Raw genomic sequence first — 18,109 nt, forward strand, 5'->3', positions numbered from 1 at the left:
AGAAAATTTGAAGAACAAATCTTGCTTAAGAAATTTAAAACTCTAGCTGAGCTCTTACAGATTTTACCATAATTTTTTCCTAATGATCCATAACTGTGGTTAGCTACTGGTGTAGCTAGAAACTGCCAGAAGGGGTCAGTGACTGGAGCCCCTTTTTATATCTAGCTTTATTACTATGGTATTATTTTATACCTCTTTTGGTTGTTCTTTTCTGCTGGGTATTTAAGACCAAGTTAAAGTGAGACCTGTGTCAATCAGTATGAACCTCTTGCTGTCTATCAAGGTCAGTTAAGTCTCCTCAGGCGTTACTTTGGAACTGTGCATAGAGCCTCTCAGCTCCTCTGTCAATGTCAGCCATCAGGATGGGTCACGGCCTTGCTCGACCATGTTGCTTTCAGTGAAAGTGTGGGAGATATTTCCCTCTTTGTGATCCTCCTTTGGCAGCACACGGTACATTTGTCCTCTGGTGCCCAGCAATCTCCCTGCTCAGGAGGTTGAGTGACTTACTAAAGATGTAGGATCCTGTAGGAAAGTTTCCGTCATATCCTGGATTCTTTGTTGACCTTGAGGGGCCAGCAGCCCCCATGTCTGTGGAAGAGCCCTACTTTAGAAACAGCACTGGAAGAGCACTGTTGAGGCTTTCACAGTCCCACAGCATTCACACCAGAAGAAAAAATAAAAAGAGCTGCCGTTTTAATGTCTAAAAACCATACTTGGGAATGGAAAGAACATAGAGGAGGCTTTAAATACCAGATACATGAAGCTTTCACCTTGGCACAGTTTCTTGACACTTGGGTCTAAGGGTACTTGCTCATCTCTAAGCAGACCAGACGTAGTGAAACATGGGCATGGACTTCACTTGCAAAAATAGCATGCCTGAGGGTATACTTCCACAGCCAGGTGGGTCCCTTTATGCTCATTTGGCTATACCCATCTCTTGCTGACCAGGAGACATCCTCATTAAGTCCCATAAAGCCCACAGGATGCATGTATCCTGAATCCATCCCACGCACCAGCTCCAACCTGCTCTTCACAGTACCTGCGCCTAGACGTGATTTAGCACTCTCCCCAGAAGCCCAGGCGTTCTGTTCACACCACCACCACCACCACCATTTGTCTGTGCTCCGTGACAGCATCTGGCTGATCGCCTCCCTCCCTGTGTTTCTCTTCTCTTGCAGGCTCAGCTGGCAGAGGCTGAGCCCCTGGGCCTGGTCACCACACCGCAGCATCCAGACCCTGCGTGTGCTCAATGGAGATCTGGGCCAACTGCCTGCTGGAGTTCGAGACTTTGTGGAGCGCAGTGCCCGCCTCTGCCAGCCAGAGGGCATCCACATCTGTGATGGGACTGAGGCTGAGAACACTGCCACACTGACCCTGCTGGAACAGCAGGGCCTCATCAGAAAACTCCCCAAGTACAATAACTGGTAAGCCCTGAGTCCAACAGTCCACCAGATGGGCAGAGCTTGGAATGAGGTTACTTTGGGGTTACCAAGATGGAAACAAATTTAACTAGACCATCCTGATGGAATAAGTAAGAATGGAAGCTTTAAGGGAAACTCACTTAGGAGCAGGGATTTTCACATTCAATGAAGAAGCTAATACAAACAGAATAAAGAATAGAGTCCAAAATGGACTTGAAAAAGTGGGTCTGAGGATGAAGGAGACCTTCTGGCCACCATCTTTCTGACAATCCTCTCTCCCCAGCTGGCTGGCCCGCACAGACCCCAGGGATGTGGCACGTGTAGAGAGCAAGACAGTGATTGTTACTCCTTCTCAGCGGGACACAGTCCCCCTCCCAGCTGGTGGGGCCCGTGGGCAGCTGGGCAACTGGATGTCCCCAGCTGAGTTCCAGCGAGCTGTGGATGAGAGGTTCCCGGGCTGCATGCAGGGTAACCAGGGCAGGGTCACTGGGCAGGGGCACTGAAGGGATGACCAGTTTGGAACCCTTCATCCAGGTGATACTTTCCTCCACAGGCCGTACCATGTATGTGCTCCCATTCAGCATGGGTCCCGTGGGCTCACCACTGTCCCGCATCGGAGTGCAGCTCACTGACTCAGCTTATGTGGTGGCAAGCATGCGTATTATGACCCGGCTGGGGACACCTGTGCTTCAGGCCCTGGGAGATGGGGACTTCGTCAAGTGCCTTCACTCTGTGGGCCAGCCCCTGACTGGGCAAGGTGAGTGTCTGCCTTGCCCAGGGGAGGATACAGAAGCCTTCTTGCACTCAGAGGGAACTCCAAATTACACCCGTCCACAGACCGTGAGAGCCTGTATTCTGTGAAAGTTGAATCCCAAATCCCAGGGCAGCATGTTTGGAGAGCAGTTTGCACAACGTTGAGCAAAGTCAGTATTCATGTCTAACAGAGGCATGGGAGCTGACGGGTTTTACGAGGCAGTAGGGTGCTTTAGCACCCCTGGGCACTACCACTGCTCCCAAGTGTCTCTCCTGCCGATCCTTGATCCCTCTGACCCCTGTCACCCCAGTTCCTGGTGCCACTGCCAGCATGATCCCATTATCCCCAGGGGAGCCAGTGAGCCAGTGGCCGTGCAACCCAGAGAAAACCCTGATTGGCCATGTGCCTGACCAGCGGGAGATCGTCTCCTTCGGCAGCGGCTATGGTGGCAACTCCTTGCTGGGCAAGAAGTGCTTTGCCCTGCGCATCGCCTCTCGCCTGGCCAGGGATGAGGGCTGGCTGGCAGAGCACATGCTGGTGAGGGCCTGGGAAGGAACAGGGCAGCTGTGGGGGGGGGGGCGCAGGGGAGGGCCCAGCCAGTCTGCCTTGGCCCTGCCTCCTTTCTGCCAGGTGCCAAGCTGTTGGGCAGGGACTCTGCCCAAAAGGCCATTTTTGCCCTAGGATGCTAAATGCTGTGACCTCAGGCCTGGTGGCAGGGCAGTACATCTGCTTAGTGAATAAATACTGGTATCCCGTTACTCCCTAGCTGTCCTTCCTTACACAAATCACATCCTGACCTTCAGTGACCTCCTGTTCTCTTTGTCCCCAACATACAGATCTTGGGCATCACCAACCCCGCAGGGAAGAAGCACTATGTGGCAGCCGCCTTTCCCAGTGCCTGTGGCAAGACAAATCTGGCCATGATGCGGCCCACACTGCCAGGCTGGAAAGTAGAGTGTGTGGGGGATGATATCGCCTGGATGCGGTTTGACGAGGAAGGTGAGGGGCCTCCAGTCACACTCTCAGTTCTGGCTCTTAGTGGATCCCTGTACCATCTACGGTGAGCTTTGTGGTTGAGAACCTTTTTCTAAACAGCCCTACCAGACAAAGCCTTTCCCTATCCATTCTCAGGTAGAGCTCAGGGCAAGGAGAGGTAGAACAGGACCCTCTTAAGCCTTACCCCCCAACTTTTCCTGGCTGGTCCTTCCTTTCATTCCCTTCTCCTCCTGACAGGTCAACTGCGGGCCATCAACCCTGAGAATGGCTTCTTCGGGGTAGCTCCTGGCACCTCTGCCACCACCAATCCCAACGCCATGGCCACAATCCAGAGTAACACTCTTTTTACCAACGTGGCTGAGACCAGTGACGGCGGTGTGTACTGGGAGGGCATTGACCAGCCTCTTCCACCTGGCATCACCATAACCTGCTGGCTGGGCAAACCCTGGAATCCTGGTATGCGGGGTGGGACTCCAGGGCTCAGCACCTTAATGATGGAAAACCTTTCTCTATGACCCCCAGTCATTTTCTGGGCCACTGAAAGGCAAATTCTAATGAAAGGAAATTATAAATGTTTGTAGTTTTCAACCCCAGGCAAGATCTCAGCTTATGCCCCAACTCATTAATCATTGATTTTGGGATTTGGCTAAATTATTTAATCTCCCTTCAGTTTCCTCACCAGTTGAATAGAAGTAGTTATTACAGTACGCACCTCGTAAGAGTGTCAGAGGATTAAATTAAATAATGTATACAAGGGGTTTAACACATTGCTGAATGCATAGTAAATTCTCAATAATAAATATAAACTGGATTTTTAAGAGACAGAGAGAGACTGTTTTGAAACTTGTTCCAGAAGGAATTAGGCTCAAAGCACAATCCACAAAGTTTGACTCATTAGGGAAAGAGGAACCCTGCCTCCTCCTCTGCTCAACTTTCCTCCGGCCACTTGGCTCCCACTGTCCCCTGCATAATAGCCACTGTCTAAAGGCCAGTATTGCTACCTTCACTCTTCCCCTATTCTTCCAACACACACCCCCTAATCCTTCTCCCACGCTAAATCAGACCAGCACTTTAGTCTTTCCCAGAAGCTAGTTTCTCAATTCTGTCATTAACAGGGTTCCTTTGACCCCACCCCACCCCCAGCCCTGTACTCTCGACCATTAGCTTTCCATGCTCTTCCACAGTTGCAGAGATCCAAGAGACTGAGGGGTAGAAGCAAAAAATAGCATGGCAGGAAGGGTGGCCTTGTGGTTGCTGGAGCCTGTATTTGAGTTTGCCAGGCTGGCCTAACAGTTGCCCTCCTTGTCTAATCACCCTTCATTTTCTCTAACACCATCATTTAAGCACCCCTCAGCTTACCCACCCAACTGAGAAGCCCAAGAAACCTTAATCTTTCCCCACAGGCTAGTTCCCCAACCCTTTCATTATCTCTGAATTCAGGGGTATAACTAGGGCGTCTTGTGCCCAGCTTCACTTCCCAGAATGATAAATACCCTGTGCTAGGGTCCTACACTGGTTGTAAATGAAGGCTAGCTCTTACATGACAAGGAAGGCAGGGCTAGGGAATGGTTGGGGTAGGAGTGTTGGTTCCATGGATCCCTCACTCCCCAGGTCTGACCAGCAACCTCCAGTGGAAAAGGTATTGTGCCCCATCAGTGTCCTCTCAGTGGTACCTCACATGTATGCCACTGACTTAGTCTTAATCCTCTTCAGAGCACCCAAAGGTGCCAGACGACCTGGGCTCCTCAGATTATACCTGCTCTGTCTGAGTTCCTCAAGCCCCACCACTCCATTAGAGTATAAGCAGGCCAGAGGAATCACTAAGATTGTTAGTTTTATTTATTTATTTTTATTATTTATTTTGGGGGTTTGTTTTGAGATAGGGTCTTGCTATGTAGTTCAGGCTGGCCTTGACCTCACTGTGTAGCCCAGGCTGGCCTTGAACTTGCTACAGTCCTCCTACCTCAGCCTCCTAAGTGCTGGGATTGCAGGCATGCGCCACCAGGCCTGGCATGTTAGTCTTAAAATCAATTCCTGTTTGCATTTCAGTAGCTCAGGAGATTCTACCCTGATTTGCTGATGGAAAGCCAACTATCTGAAATATTGACCTGACATTCTCAATTTTTGCTTTAGGTTTGGGAAATAATAATTCTATAAATAGTTTATAGGGGAAAAATTATTATAACCATATACCACTAACACCATTTCCATGGGCCCTACCTAATCAATGGCAATTGCCTGTAGCTTAGCCTAAACATTAGTACCTTGACAAACCCAATTCCTCCCATTCTTCTCTGGTAGCACCACTATGGATAAATAGCCTGATCTTTGCTGGCAGATGTCCTGGATCCCTTCTTCCTATTCCTTACCACATGAGGTTATAGGTAGCTGATGAAGCAAAAAAGAAATTGTGCAAGAATGTCCACAGATGTATGTGGGTGTGGGGGGTGGGTATCACCTTGAAAGTGACCGTGCTTGTATTTCCTTTGCCAGGTAACAAGGAGCCCTGTGCACATCCCAACTCTCGTTTTTGTGCCCCGGCTCGCCAGTGCCCCATCATGGACCCGGCCTGGGAGGCCCCAGAAGGTGTTCCCATTGATGCCATCATCTTCGGAGGCCGACGACCCAAAGGTAAATAACATGTGGGCTCCATTAGGGCTCACCATCCTCCTGTACTTAGAATTCAGGGGACCTCAGCCTGGATTTCCAACTCCAACTGTCTTGTCTCCAGAGTTCTCTCTTGGTGAAAGCTGAATTTGGAGAGGTACGGGGTCTGCTGGGATAGCCAAGGTGCTAGGAGAGAGAAACCAAGAGTCAAGATCACCAGAAAGGATGGAGGGAGGGCTCAGCGGAAAAGGCTGCTCATGACTCTGTTTATTGGTGTTCTAGGAGTACCCCTGGTATATGAGGCCTTCAACTGGCGTCATGGGGTGTTTGTAGGTAGTGCCATGCGCTCTGAGTCTACTGCCGCGGCTGAGCACAAAGGTGAGCATGGCTTCTCAGGTCACCTCCTTACTCCCTTTCTGAGCCAGACCTCCTTGCCCACCCCTTGCCCCTGGAGTCTTTGGTGGCCCCACCTCTTCCCACTGGTACCTTCTCCCCTATTCTCTTTACTTTTCCTGAGGCTATTCCAGTACTGAGAACCTTTCACAACTTCCTTCAGTGGGATGCAGGTGCCCTTCCCTCCAAGGGAAGAAAATTCCTTACCCATCCTCCTCTCCGCCTAGGGAAGACCATCATGCATGACCCATTTGCCATGAGGCCCTTCTTTGGCTACAACTTTGGACACTACCTGGAACACTGGCTGAGCATGGAGGGACGCAAGGGGGCCCGGCTACCTCGCATCTTCCATGTCAACTGGTTCCGACGTGATGAAGCAGGCCGCTTCCTATGGCCAGGCTTTGGGGAGAACTCCCGGGTCCTGGACTGGATCTGCCGGCGGTTAGAGGGGGAGGACAGTGCCCAAGAGACGCCCATCGGGCTGGTACCAAAGGAAGGAGCCCTGAATCTCAGTGGCCTTGGAGCCATAGACACCACACAGCTGTTCTCGCTCCCCAAGGACTTCTGGGAACAGGAGGTTCGTGACATTCGGAGCTACCTGATGGAGCAGGTCAATCAGGATCTGCCCAAGGAGGTGTTGGCTGAGCTGGAGGCCCTGGAGGGACGCGTGAACAGAATGTGACCTGAGGCTCCTGGCACCCACCCCACCTAGAAATAGGGAGCCCCCAGCCTTGCAGAAAATATGAGTAATTTCATATTAACATCTCAGTGCCGTAAGATCAGGCCACAGACCCTACACACTGCCTAATAAGAGATGATCATTTATTTTATATAACATTTGTGCTGTCTTCATTTCCCAGCGTATTTCTTCCCTCTAATTTCTTGTAATACTAATCCCATTGCTGGGTTACGTAAGTAAGAACTGCTGGGAGAAGGCGTGATCTACTCTGTCCTGAGATTTTTTTTTTTTTTTTGGCACCAGGGATCGAACTCGGGACCCTGTGCTTTGGAGGCAGGCGGCAGAACCACTGAGCTAAATCCCCGGCCCTTGTGTCCTGAGATCTTAAACAGGCAGGAGCCTCAGCAAGCTGCTCAGTACTTGGTTAAAATTCATGATCTCCCACTCAGACATGCAAAAGCCTGTACAATCCTAGTCTCCAGTGAAAGTCGTCCCCATTATTGGTTCTCAAATCTATTCTTCCCCCTTCTGACCTAGAACTGTGAGTCACAAAGTATTCTTGAAAGCACACTCAATATTAAGATGGCTGACATTTCTATAGCACCGTCTGTGTACCAGGCGCTGTTTTAAGCACATTACAAAACAATACTTTGAGAAGGAGGTGTTGGTAGCAATGCTATGTAATTCTAGAGAAAAATCATTTGAGTAGGCCTAATTCTCCTGCCTACAGGCCAGCTATGACATTCCAGACATCATTGCATTTTGGCCTCGGATCATAACTGAGACCTCAGTGATCCCGGGATGCTGTAATGCTCTAGGACAAGACCACACCTGTGTGAGACGCCAGGGAGGAACCAAATCTTCATCTGCATAGTTCCTCATTGTTCTTAGAGTTCCACTGCCTCCCAGTCTTTTTACACCTTGTTTATCCCAATGTAAAGTACTGAACTCTGCATTTTCACTTGTTACATCTGTTTCCCCATGTACTGAATAAAAAGTGCTGCAAGCTAGGGAGCTTTTGTCTTTGCTGCCCAGAGCAGCACTGATCAGACCCAAAGCTCAGCTTCTCATTCTCATTTTTCTACCTTTCCTGTAAGTCACAGTGTGCTGCAGAGGTTCTAGTAATGTCCTCTTCCCGTTCCCTACAGGAGGTACCTTTTTTTTTTTTTTTTTTTTTTGAAGCAGGGTCTTCCTTTGTAGTTCAGGCTGGCCCTGAACTTATGTAGGCCAGGCTGGCCTCAAACTTGCAGCAATCCTCCTGCCTCAGTTTACCGAGTGCTGGGATTACAGGCCTGTGCCACCATACCCAGCACCATTTCTTTTTCTTTTATTTTCTCTTTTTTTTGAGACAGGGTCTTTTGCTATGTAGTTCAGGCTGGCATTGAACTCACTATGTGACCCAGGTTGGCCTCAAATCCTCCATGATCCTATTTCAGCCTCCCGAGTCCTGGGATTATAGCTGTCCACTACCACGCCTAACCTAGTACCTTTTTGTAGGGAACAGGGAAAGGCGATGGTACTAGAACCACTGCAGTAAGTCCTAGTCTCCTGTGAGCCATGGCAGCCAGCACAAGGCAAATTACAGGAAAGGTAGAAAAATGAGACTGAAAAGAAGCTGAGCTTTGGGTCTGATCTGTGCTGCTCTGGGCAGCAAAGACAAAAGCCCCCAGCTTACCTCACGTTTTATTCAGTACATCGGAAACAAATGACTTGCAGAGAGTTCAGTACATCCTGCTTAAATAAGATGTAACAATACAAGAACAACAAGGAACTGAGTAGATGTTTGTTCCTCCCAGATGTTTTCAGCTTCCAGGATGTTTCTTGTCCTGGAGAATCACACCATCACCGGATCATTGAAGTCTCAGTTGTGACCAGAGGCCAAAATGGAATTATGTCTCGGAATTCCATAGCTGGGCGGTAGGCAGGAGAACTAAGCTAACCAAATGATTTTTCCCTCAAATTATGTAGCATTGCTCCAGACACCCTTTTTTCTTTCTTTTCTTTTCTTTTCTTTTTTTTTTTTTTTTTTGACACAGTAGAGGAGGGAGCTTGATTTCTGAAGCAGTTTCTTTACAGTGGTGGTGCCTGGCCTGCCTCAGGGATGGGCAGGGGCCAGTCCAGTCCTTCCTGTGCTGCCCAGGTCTCCAAGGGTGGGACTAGAAACAAAACTTGAAGGCTGAGGCTGCTGCTATGCCTCAGATGTTAATGACCAGGAAAATCGAGGAAACAAAAATCCTTCTGAACTCTGTGAGACTGCACTCTTGGGGAAAAAAAAAAAGTGCCCAAGCCACAACTCTCAGGATGAAAGGTACCCTGTCCACTGTGAGTGGTGGCTGCTGAAATCAAGTTTCCTGATCAGTTTTGTCCCCATGATCACACATTCGGGTCTGACTCCAGGATCCTTGCTTGCTGTGGGTCCCAGTGATGTCCCAGGCTGGGTGGCAAGGGGTCACCTGGTAAGAGGAAGCCCTCAAGAAGGAGGAGGTAAAGTTTGCTTTTTGGTTGGAAAAGGACAGAAAAATACCTTAAGGGAAGTACGAAGTGTCTAGGAAAATCAGATTGATTAAGAAGGGGGATGCTGGTGCTGACTGGAATGTCAATTGGTGGGTGGAGGGGCTGGGGGTGGCTAGGACTGGTAGGCTACTGACTAGGACCTTCCAGCCTTGGACAGCTGGTGGATGGGCACTTACAGGTTGCTGAAGAATTCATTTTTCTTGCTCCAGTCCATCTGTGGGGCCTGTTTGCTCCCGTGCTTCTGGTGGGCCCTCTCTTTGGCCATGGCCAGGGAGATGTTGAAGTCCAGGATGGGGTGAGAGGAGGAGGTAGACAAGGACTCTGTGGAGTCCTGTATCCTGGGGCTGTCTTGGGAACTGAACTTCGCTGGTATCGCTTGAATCGGATCTTGCCAGGGCTGGCCTGGGGCTCTCCAAGGTACTTCATCCAGGGCTTCACCATTGTTCTCCTACATCTCCCCATTGGTCAAGGGCTCAGGCAAGGGACCACCCAGGTGCTCCTGAGATGGGATCACCTTGCACTTCTTGAAGAACTCATCGGTTTCCCTGTCTACCACCAGCAGCTTGCCCTCATCCCCTCCGGCCTTGATGGCAGACACCATGTCCCCACACTGTTTGCCCTCCATGCAGATCCTGTTCACCTCCACAATGCAGTCCTGGGCCCGGAGCCCGGAGACCTCTGCTGGGGAGCCTGGGTCCACTGCTCCGATGAACTGGCCTGGCTTGGACTTCTCACTGTGCAGGTGGAAGCCATAGCTGTTGGCACCCTTCTTCATGAAACAGATCCAAGGCTGAAGCTCATATAAAGAGGAAATGGAAGCATAGGGAGGTGACATAACTTGGCCAAGGCAGCCCGGCCAGTGCATCTCAGCTGGTTCAGACCTGCCCAGCCCTCACTTTGGTCCCAAGCTCAAGGGTTTGGGACTCCTCCTATCCCTAGTACCATTTTATAATTGAAGAAACAGGTTGGCTGGGGATGTACCTCGCTATTAGAATGTTTACCTAGTATGCACAAGGCCCTGGGTTTAATACCCAGAACCACAAAGGAAATAGAAATTAAGAGAAAGACAGAGAGAAAGACAAGACACAGAAAGGTCACTTGTCCAAGGCCACACAATAGACAAGAGAGCTAAGGGTATAGACATGTCTCTCATAGCAGCATAGACTTCTAGAACTATAGGCACCTTAGACATCACCTACTCTATGTTTCTCAAACATAACAGTGCATATGAATTACCTGAGGATCATGTTAAAATGTAGATTCTCACTCAAAGTCTGGGAGACCCCGGAGATTCTGGTTTTGTTATGAGACCATGGCTGCTGCTGCTGCTGCTGTTGGTGGTTGTTGTTGTTGTTCTGGGGACCACAGTTTGAGTAGCAAGACCTGAACCTATGTTCGGAAATCAACACTAGGAGAAACCAAATGAGAGCAATGATCCCATATGAGTCTGGGGCATTAACTTAGGATAACTTCTCTTGGGGTCAGGATTAGTGTATAAACTCCAACAATAAAATGGAATTACTGTGCAGTTCCTCGAAGGGAAAAACTGGGGGAGGAATTTCCACATGTTATAGAAAACACCAATGCCCAACTCTAATGTGTGAGGGAAGACGTGGAGTGGACTGCTGGTACACAGCAATGGAGTATACTGCGCTTAAAAACATACAGCTGGGGAGATGTGGGGATGGGAAAGGCTGACCAACAGGTGTAAGTTGTAGTTAAACAGAAGTCAGTTCTGGGGTGCTATTCCACAGTAGATTGACTATAGATAACAATATTGTGTATTTCAAGAAAGCTGCACAATGTTTAATATTTTCACTGCAAAGAAATGGTGTTTGATGAGAGAGATATACATGTTTACCTGTATTTGAACATTACACAATGTTTACACTTGTTGAAATATCACATAGTGCTCTAAAAATATGTACAAATGTTATGTAAAGTAAAAGAAATAAACTTAAAAATATTAGTAAACATACAGTCAAATTTCCAGCTTCATAAAGGACATGTGGTAACTGAAACTATACCAGCATAAGCATTAACCATACAGTAGACTCTGAAGCCAGGAATGCTTCTCTGTTTCTTAATCTGTAAAATGGGAATGTGCCTACACCTCATGGAGTTGTTGAATTAAAAGAGTCAGTGGAATGAAATACTCAGAGTAATCACTTATCCCTTGCACCAAATAACCATTTAATGTATGTTTGTATCATCCTCTCTACTTTATAATGATTACAGTAGGCCCTAAAAGCCTGTATTATGTGTTGTTGACTGCAGTTTAACAAGAAAATAAACGATGTAAAGAAAATGTAAGACAGAAAAAAACAGATTTGGAAATAAGTCCTTCCAGGAAAGAGGCAGGGAAGTGGAGTTCCAGGCATCTTTCTGGCATCTGAATGCATTGGCCAGTAGAACACCACAGCATCTAATAGTAGATGCATAGAAACAAACACATTGGCCAAGAGAACACCAGAACGTGGAATAGAAGATGCATAGAAACAGACACATTGGCCAATAGAATGCCATGGCATGAACTAGAAGATGCAAAGGAACTGGTATATTGGCCAATAGAACATAATAGCATGGAATAGAAGATGCATACAAACAGGCACATTGCCCAAAAGAACACCATGTCATGAATTAGAAGATGCATAGTAACAGACACTTTGGCAAATAGAACAGCATAGTATGGAATAGAAGATGCATAGAAACAGGCACGTTGGCCAACAGAACACCATAATGTGGAATAGATGGTGCACAGCAACAGGCACACTGGCCAATAGAAGAGGGGACAGGAAGATGTTGGCCTTAAAAATGATTTTCATCAATTAATATAAAATGGGGTCACATCCCTGTAAGCTCCAGATATATATATATAAACATGTTTTAATTAAACTTTTTTAAATTTTTTTGTTTGGTACCGGGGATTGAACTCCGGTCCTTGTGTTTGCAAGGCAGGCTGCAGAACAACTGAGCTAAATCAGCAGCCCACTTTTTAAAATTTTAAAATAAAATTATGGAAACCATACAAGACAAAGGTATAGCTTAAGAAACTATTATAAAGTGGTCCCCCTTCAACCCACCACCCAGAGAAACAGAACTGTGCCCGGCCCTAACAGCCACCTTCATGCAGCACTCCCCACTGGCACCACCACCCTCCCTCTAGCCGTTGGAGGAACCTATGCAGAACAGCAATCATTTCCCTGCACACTTTCTGTAGCTTTATCACCCACATGCGGCTCCCCAGATACTAGAGTTTAGCCTTGCCCATTTTTGAACTTTCATACCTTTTAAGTCTACCAATCCACAGCTTCCTCCTCTATTATTTCCAGTTAGCCATTAAAGAATCCAGATCTAAATGTTCAATGCCTAGTTTTATTATTTCACTATGGATTGAAAAACAGCCATATTTAAGTTGTCATCATAGTTGGAACACTTTTACAAAGGGATGTTTCCTTTTATCTTCTATTCCATTATCATGCAACAGCAAGAATATTAATGTTTCTTTTCCTTCATCTTCAAAATAATGACTTGGTTTCTATTGTCCTTCCAAAAGGTAACCATTTAGCTATATACACACACAATTATGAACTCATGGATTTCAGCATATTTAGTGTTTTTTTAATTATCCTTATTAATGTTTGAATTGTCCGACTGGGCTGGAGTCTTCTTGACATGACCCTGACAGTCCCTGCTGGACTCCTTTATCAGGTATGCTAAATTGTTCAAATGCATCTTGTGAATTTCCTACCCCATGCCTGGAGCTCCAAGAAGCTCTGGTCTCTTTCTGTGGAAAATGGTATTTTAAGACCACAATCTGTGCACTAGGAATGTTCATTTCCTGTATTGGTCATGGTTTCTAGACCCCTTCAGTGGACAGAGATAGGAAGTTAAAGCATCTCATAAGGCCTGAAGATGCAGCTCAGTGGTAATCGATCATCTAGAATGCCTGAGGCCCTGGTCTTAATCCCTAGTGCCACAAAAACAAATAAACCAACAACAACAACAAAAACCACAAACACTTCATGACCCAGGCATGGTGGTACATGGCTATAATCCCAGCTACTCAGCAGGTTGAGGAAGGAGGATTCCAAGTTCCAGGCCAGCCTGGGCAATTTAGCAACACCCTATCTCACATTTTTTTTTTGGTATGGGTGATCAAACTTGGGTCCTTGCGCTTTTGAGGCAGGCAGTGGAACCACTGAACTAAATCCCTGAATCCCTGGCTTCTCACTTTTTTTTTTTTTTTTTTTTTTAATTTTTAAGACAGGGTCTCGGGGGCCGGGGACTTAGCTCAGTGGTTTCGCTGCTTGCTGCGCAAGCGCAAGGACCCGAGTTCGATCCCCGGTACCAAAAAAAAAAGACAGGGTCTCGCCATGTAGTTTAGGCTGGTCTTGAACTTACTATGTAGCCCAGGCTGACCTTGAATTTACAGTGATCCCCCTGTCTCAGCCTCCCCAGGTGTGTGCCACCACTCCTGGTTCATCAAATAAAACTTTTAAAGGGGCTGTGGATAGAATTCAGAGTACTCTATTCAATCCCCAGTACAAAAAAAGAGAAAACAAAAACTCTTACTGATACTTCCTGTTCAAAATCAAGATTAAAGGATTTTTACTTCTGTATTACATATATAGCTCCAACACTACACACACACACATAATTCTAGTTCTTAAGGACCAAAGATGTGAAAGTATCAGGATAATTCATAATTACTCAATTGCTTTCTTATGAACACATTTTTAAATTCCTGGGTAAATTAGCACACTTCTCCCCAAACATGCGTGAGAACCAGGCGCGGTGACACACCCCTGTAATCCTAGCACTCAGGAGGCTGAGGCAGGAGGATCATCATGAGTTTGAGCCCAGCCTGAACTACATAGTAAGTTCAAGGCCAGACTTAACTGCATAGTGAGATCCTGTCTCAAAAACAAAACAAAACAGAAAATATATACCAGTCAGGTCAGAAGACCTAACTTTCCCTTCAAGTTGCCCAGAGACAGTCATATGTCCCAGGATTTCTATACTGTCACCAGGCTGGGTGGGAGAGAGGCTAGATAGGGTCAGCCAGAAATAAAAACTGCTTTCCTTCTCTCCTCTCCAGTCCAGGCTGCCCTCTAGTGGCAATTCTCCAGAGCAGGAAATAGGCCAGAGAGGGTCAGACCGGAAGTCAACCAGCTGACATTTACTTAGCAAATACCACAAATGGTCCTAAAACAGGTGCTGAAAGCAGAAAACCTCTGTGGCTATAAGTGACTTTAAGTGTAGCCAGGGAGTGTAGAGGCTGGCCAAACAAAAAACATGTTACAGACTCACCAACAGCATGCCAATTTCAAAATCAAGAAAGGGAAGACCAAGAGTATATCAAAATTACTTACCTGTAATTATTTTAAAAGAATGTCATTTTTTCCAATAGAACACATAGTACATTATGAATATAACTGCTCAAAAACATCTCACAAATATTACAGGACACAAGTGAAATAATCAACTTCATAGGTTTAAAAATCTTTTACATACAAAAATTAATCAAGCCAGACTTAGTGGTACACACCTGTAAAGCCAGCACTCAGGAGGCTGAGGCAGGAGGATCACTGTAAATTCAAGGCCTGCCTGGGCTACATAATGAGTTCAAGGCTGGCCTGGACTACTAGGAGAGACCCTGTCTCAAGAAAAAAAAAAAAAAAAGCCCCACAAGCACAAGGACTCGAGTTCAATCCCTAGTACCAAAAAAAAAAAGCAAAAAATTAGATTAAAAGGTGAATTTAACATAAATTTTATTTTGTTTTTCTGGATTTCAGGTGCTGGAACTATATTAATCATAGTTCTTTGTTCATGCTACATCTTTGTCAATTCATAGAAGGCTTTCTTCATTTTGTTTAATTACGTGATAGGCCTTTGTGTTTTTCTATATTTTTTCAGTACTGGGAACACTTGATCTATATTCCCAGCCCTTTATATTTTGAGCCAAATTCCCCATAAATTGCCCAAGCTAACTTTGAGCTTTTGATCCTCCCATCTCAGCCTCCAGAGTAGCTGGGATTACAGGCATGTGCCACCATGCTGGGCTACCTACAGCCTTTTTTTTTTTTTTTTTTGTGGTACCAGGGATTGAACTCAGGACCTTGCATTCCCAAGGCAGGCTCAGTGCCACTGAGCTAAATCCCTGCCCCCATCACCATTTTTAAAAACTTAATGTAGCTTATACAATTTCCCAAAGAATAAAAATAGACTTCAATTATTTTCTTTTGCTTTCCAGTGCTGGGGATGAACCCAGGGCCTTTCAAAAGTAAACTAAGGACTCTTTCACTGAGTTATAAGCTCAGTTCACTCTGCCAATTTTAAAGCTACCGGGTATTTAGGTGTGTGTACCATATGAACCATAATTAATTTAACCAATCCTGTGTTGTAGGATATTTGGATCTATTTTACTTCCAGTCTTCCACTATTATCAATAACGGCCATGCAGGCTGGGTGAGATGGTGCATGCCTGTAGCCCCAGCACTCAGAAGGCTGGGGCAGGAGGATCACTATGAGTTCGAGATAAAGGCCAGCCTGGACTAACATAGTGAGTTCAAGGTCAGCCTGAACTACACAGTGAGACCTTGTCTCAAAAAACAAAAAACAGGGCCGGGGATTTAGCTCAGTGGTTTTGCTGCCTGCTGCGCAAGCGCAAGGACCCAAATTCAATCCCCGGTACCAAACAAATAAACAAACAAACAATAATGGTCATGCCATTATTAAATAATACAGCTATGAACATGAATCTTTATGCAGGTCCACGATAGATTACCGAAGTGGTACCACTGGGTGAAGGTGCAAGCCTGTGAGGAAGGGTGTTTGACTGGTAGAGACAAAGCTCTCACGTAAGAAATTCTAGGAAGGTGCAGAGGTATAAATAATCGAGGCATTTATAGGCATTATTTGCTTGGCAGAAATAAAAAAAAATGAAAGGAGAAAAAAACTAGGTTGGGAAGTTTGTCTATGTGAAACGAACAATGGTGGGCCACTAATGGGTTCTTAAGAACTAACTGCTGTTCCAGCAGGATACTTCAGCAGGTCCACCAGGAGAGAGGCATGAAATGAGGAAAATTTGTGATGACTAAAAATAATTTCAAATAATCAACTTTAATTGAACTTAAGGGGCAAAAAGGAAGTAAAGATCAATTTTTGTTTTTAGACAGGGTCTCCCTATGCAGTTCAGGCTGGGCTTGAAATCACTATGTAGCTCAGGGTGACCTCGAACTCGTGCCAGTCCTCCTGCCTCAGCCTCCCAAATGCTAGCATCACAGCTGTGCGACACCACACCTGGCTAAAATCAGTTTTGGTTTTTCCCAGTATCAGACTCAGGACCTTTTGCTTGTGAGGCAGGCGCGGTGCTAGAGCTAAATCCCCGGCCCTAAAATCAGTTTTTAAAAAAATGATTCCAGATTGCCTGCAACCATGGATCCTAAAGTCTCAATAAATACTAGTATCAGACCTACTTAAATAACTAGTGGAGTCCAGGAAATGAAAATACGGGGCGCTTGTTTGAAAGTTACTAAAAATCTCAAGACAAGATGGCGACTACAGATCAAGAAACCAAGCAGGGCCCAGCTCAACTATATACAGGTCGCAGGCCCACGAAGCTGGCCCCGGAGACCTCGGCCCAGAAGCCACACCATGGTACTCCCACGAGTGAGCTGCAGCTGCAGGGCCCAGGGAACCGGGTCCTCCCTGCCCTCCCCGCCGTCGCGGGGCTCAAGGTCGAGGCAGGCTCGCGGCTGATGGGGACCTCAGACAGGGGACCTTTGCACCAACCCGTCGAGGTCATGCCTCCCAACCCCCAGCCTGGGCAAAGATCCTGAGACGTGGCAGATCCCGGGCTTGGACTCGGCCCTGTTATTCATAAACCCGCGGGAGGGGAAGGGGCAGCGAGCAAGTACACCCTGGACCCGCGGCCCGGGGGAGGGGGACACCTGGAGGACTCAGGCTCTAGGGAACGTCTGCAAATCCCCTAGCGCCCGGAGAGCGTCGGATAGCGCCGGCGGAACCGGAAAGGCTTCCAGAGGCCCACAAGGCATTAGGGAGCGTCTGCAAAGTAAAAAAAGGGAAGCCAGAGATCGTCTAAAAAGGCCAGAGCGGATAAGAGGAGGTCTAAAAAAGACCGTCCCTAAAAGAACGGGGCTTCCAGAAGCTAAACCCTGGAGGGCGTGGAGAGTTGGTCCCCATCTTTGACCCAGACACCAGACAGTCACTGGGACCATACCCTTGAAGTTCCAACCAGAAAAAAGAGAAGGACTCGAAGTGGGAGGAGGGATAAAGAGCAGGCTCTGGGAGGGCGTGGTGGCACAAGCCTGTAATCCCAGCACTCTGAGGCTGAGGCAGGATGAAAAAAATGTAAGTCCCCCCTGGACAATGTAGGAGACCCTGTCTCAAAATTTTTTTTAAAAAGGATGGGATAGAGCTCAGTGCAAAGGCCCTAAATTATATTTCTAATAATACACACACAGAGGCTCTGAGGCATTAAAATGTTCGAGACCAAATAAATGATCTTTGGGGACCGACAGGAAATTGTATCCCTTGAAAAAATACTTCTCGGGAGCAAACCACCAACCGTTTCTTTTTAAGCCCCGCCTCTCAGCCTGTACATCTAGTTCCTCTATCTCTAAACCAGGAAGCTGTCAGTTCGGGTCCAGGCCTCCCTCCCGGAGAGCACCGCCTCTCCACGTCACCCACTTTCCACTCCCCTCGGGTTCCGCACGCACT

At 47.0% G+C, this 18,109-nt stretch overlaps 1 protein-coding gene and 1 pseudogene across 2 annotated transcripts in view; one reads left to right on the forward strand and one right to left on the reverse strand.

The window, feature by feature from the left end:
* Pck2 (phosphoenolpyruvate carboxykinase 2, mitochondrial) overlaps positions 1-7,006 on the forward strand; it is a 10,036-nt gene extending 3,030 nt beyond the window's left edge. Inside the window, exons 2-10 of the mRNA XM_004864140.4 lie at positions 1,179-1,424; positions 1,705-1,889; positions 1,975-2,178; positions 2,525-2,712; positions 3,012-3,174; positions 3,409-3,627; positions 5,665-5,802; positions 6,061-6,156; positions 6,399-7,006. Coding sequence (XP_004864197.2) covers positions 1,179-1,424; positions 1,705-1,889; positions 1,975-2,178; positions 2,525-2,712; positions 3,012-3,174; positions 3,409-3,627; positions 5,665-5,802; positions 6,061-6,156; positions 6,399-6,853 — 1,894 coding nt within the window. The 3' untranslated portion in view covers positions 6,854-7,006. The remainder of the gene's footprint in view (positions 1-1,178; positions 1,425-1,704; positions 1,890-1,974; positions 2,179-2,524; positions 2,713-3,011; positions 3,175-3,408; positions 3,628-5,664; positions 5,803-6,060; positions 6,157-6,398) is intronic.
* Positions 4,989-18,065, reverse strand: LOC147822326 (Na(+)/H(+) exchange regulatory cofactor NHE-RF1 pseudogene; annotated as a pseudogene). Its single transcript, XR_015445798.1, has one exon. The product of XR_015445798.1 is annotated as a Na(+)/H(+) exchange regulatory cofactor NHE-RF1 pseudogene (transcript).
* Positions 18,066-18,109: the final 44 nt, after the last annotated feature.

Source organism: Heterocephalus glaber, unplaced genomic scaffold, assembly GCF_053883595.1.
Source record: "Heterocephalus glaber isolate CG9 unplaced genomic scaffold, H.glaber_assembly_v1.0 deba00001662, whole genome shotgun sequence".
NCBI classification, from domain to species: domain Eukaryota; kingdom Metazoa; phylum Chordata; class Mammalia; order Rodentia; family Bathyergidae; genus Heterocephalus; species Heterocephalus glaber.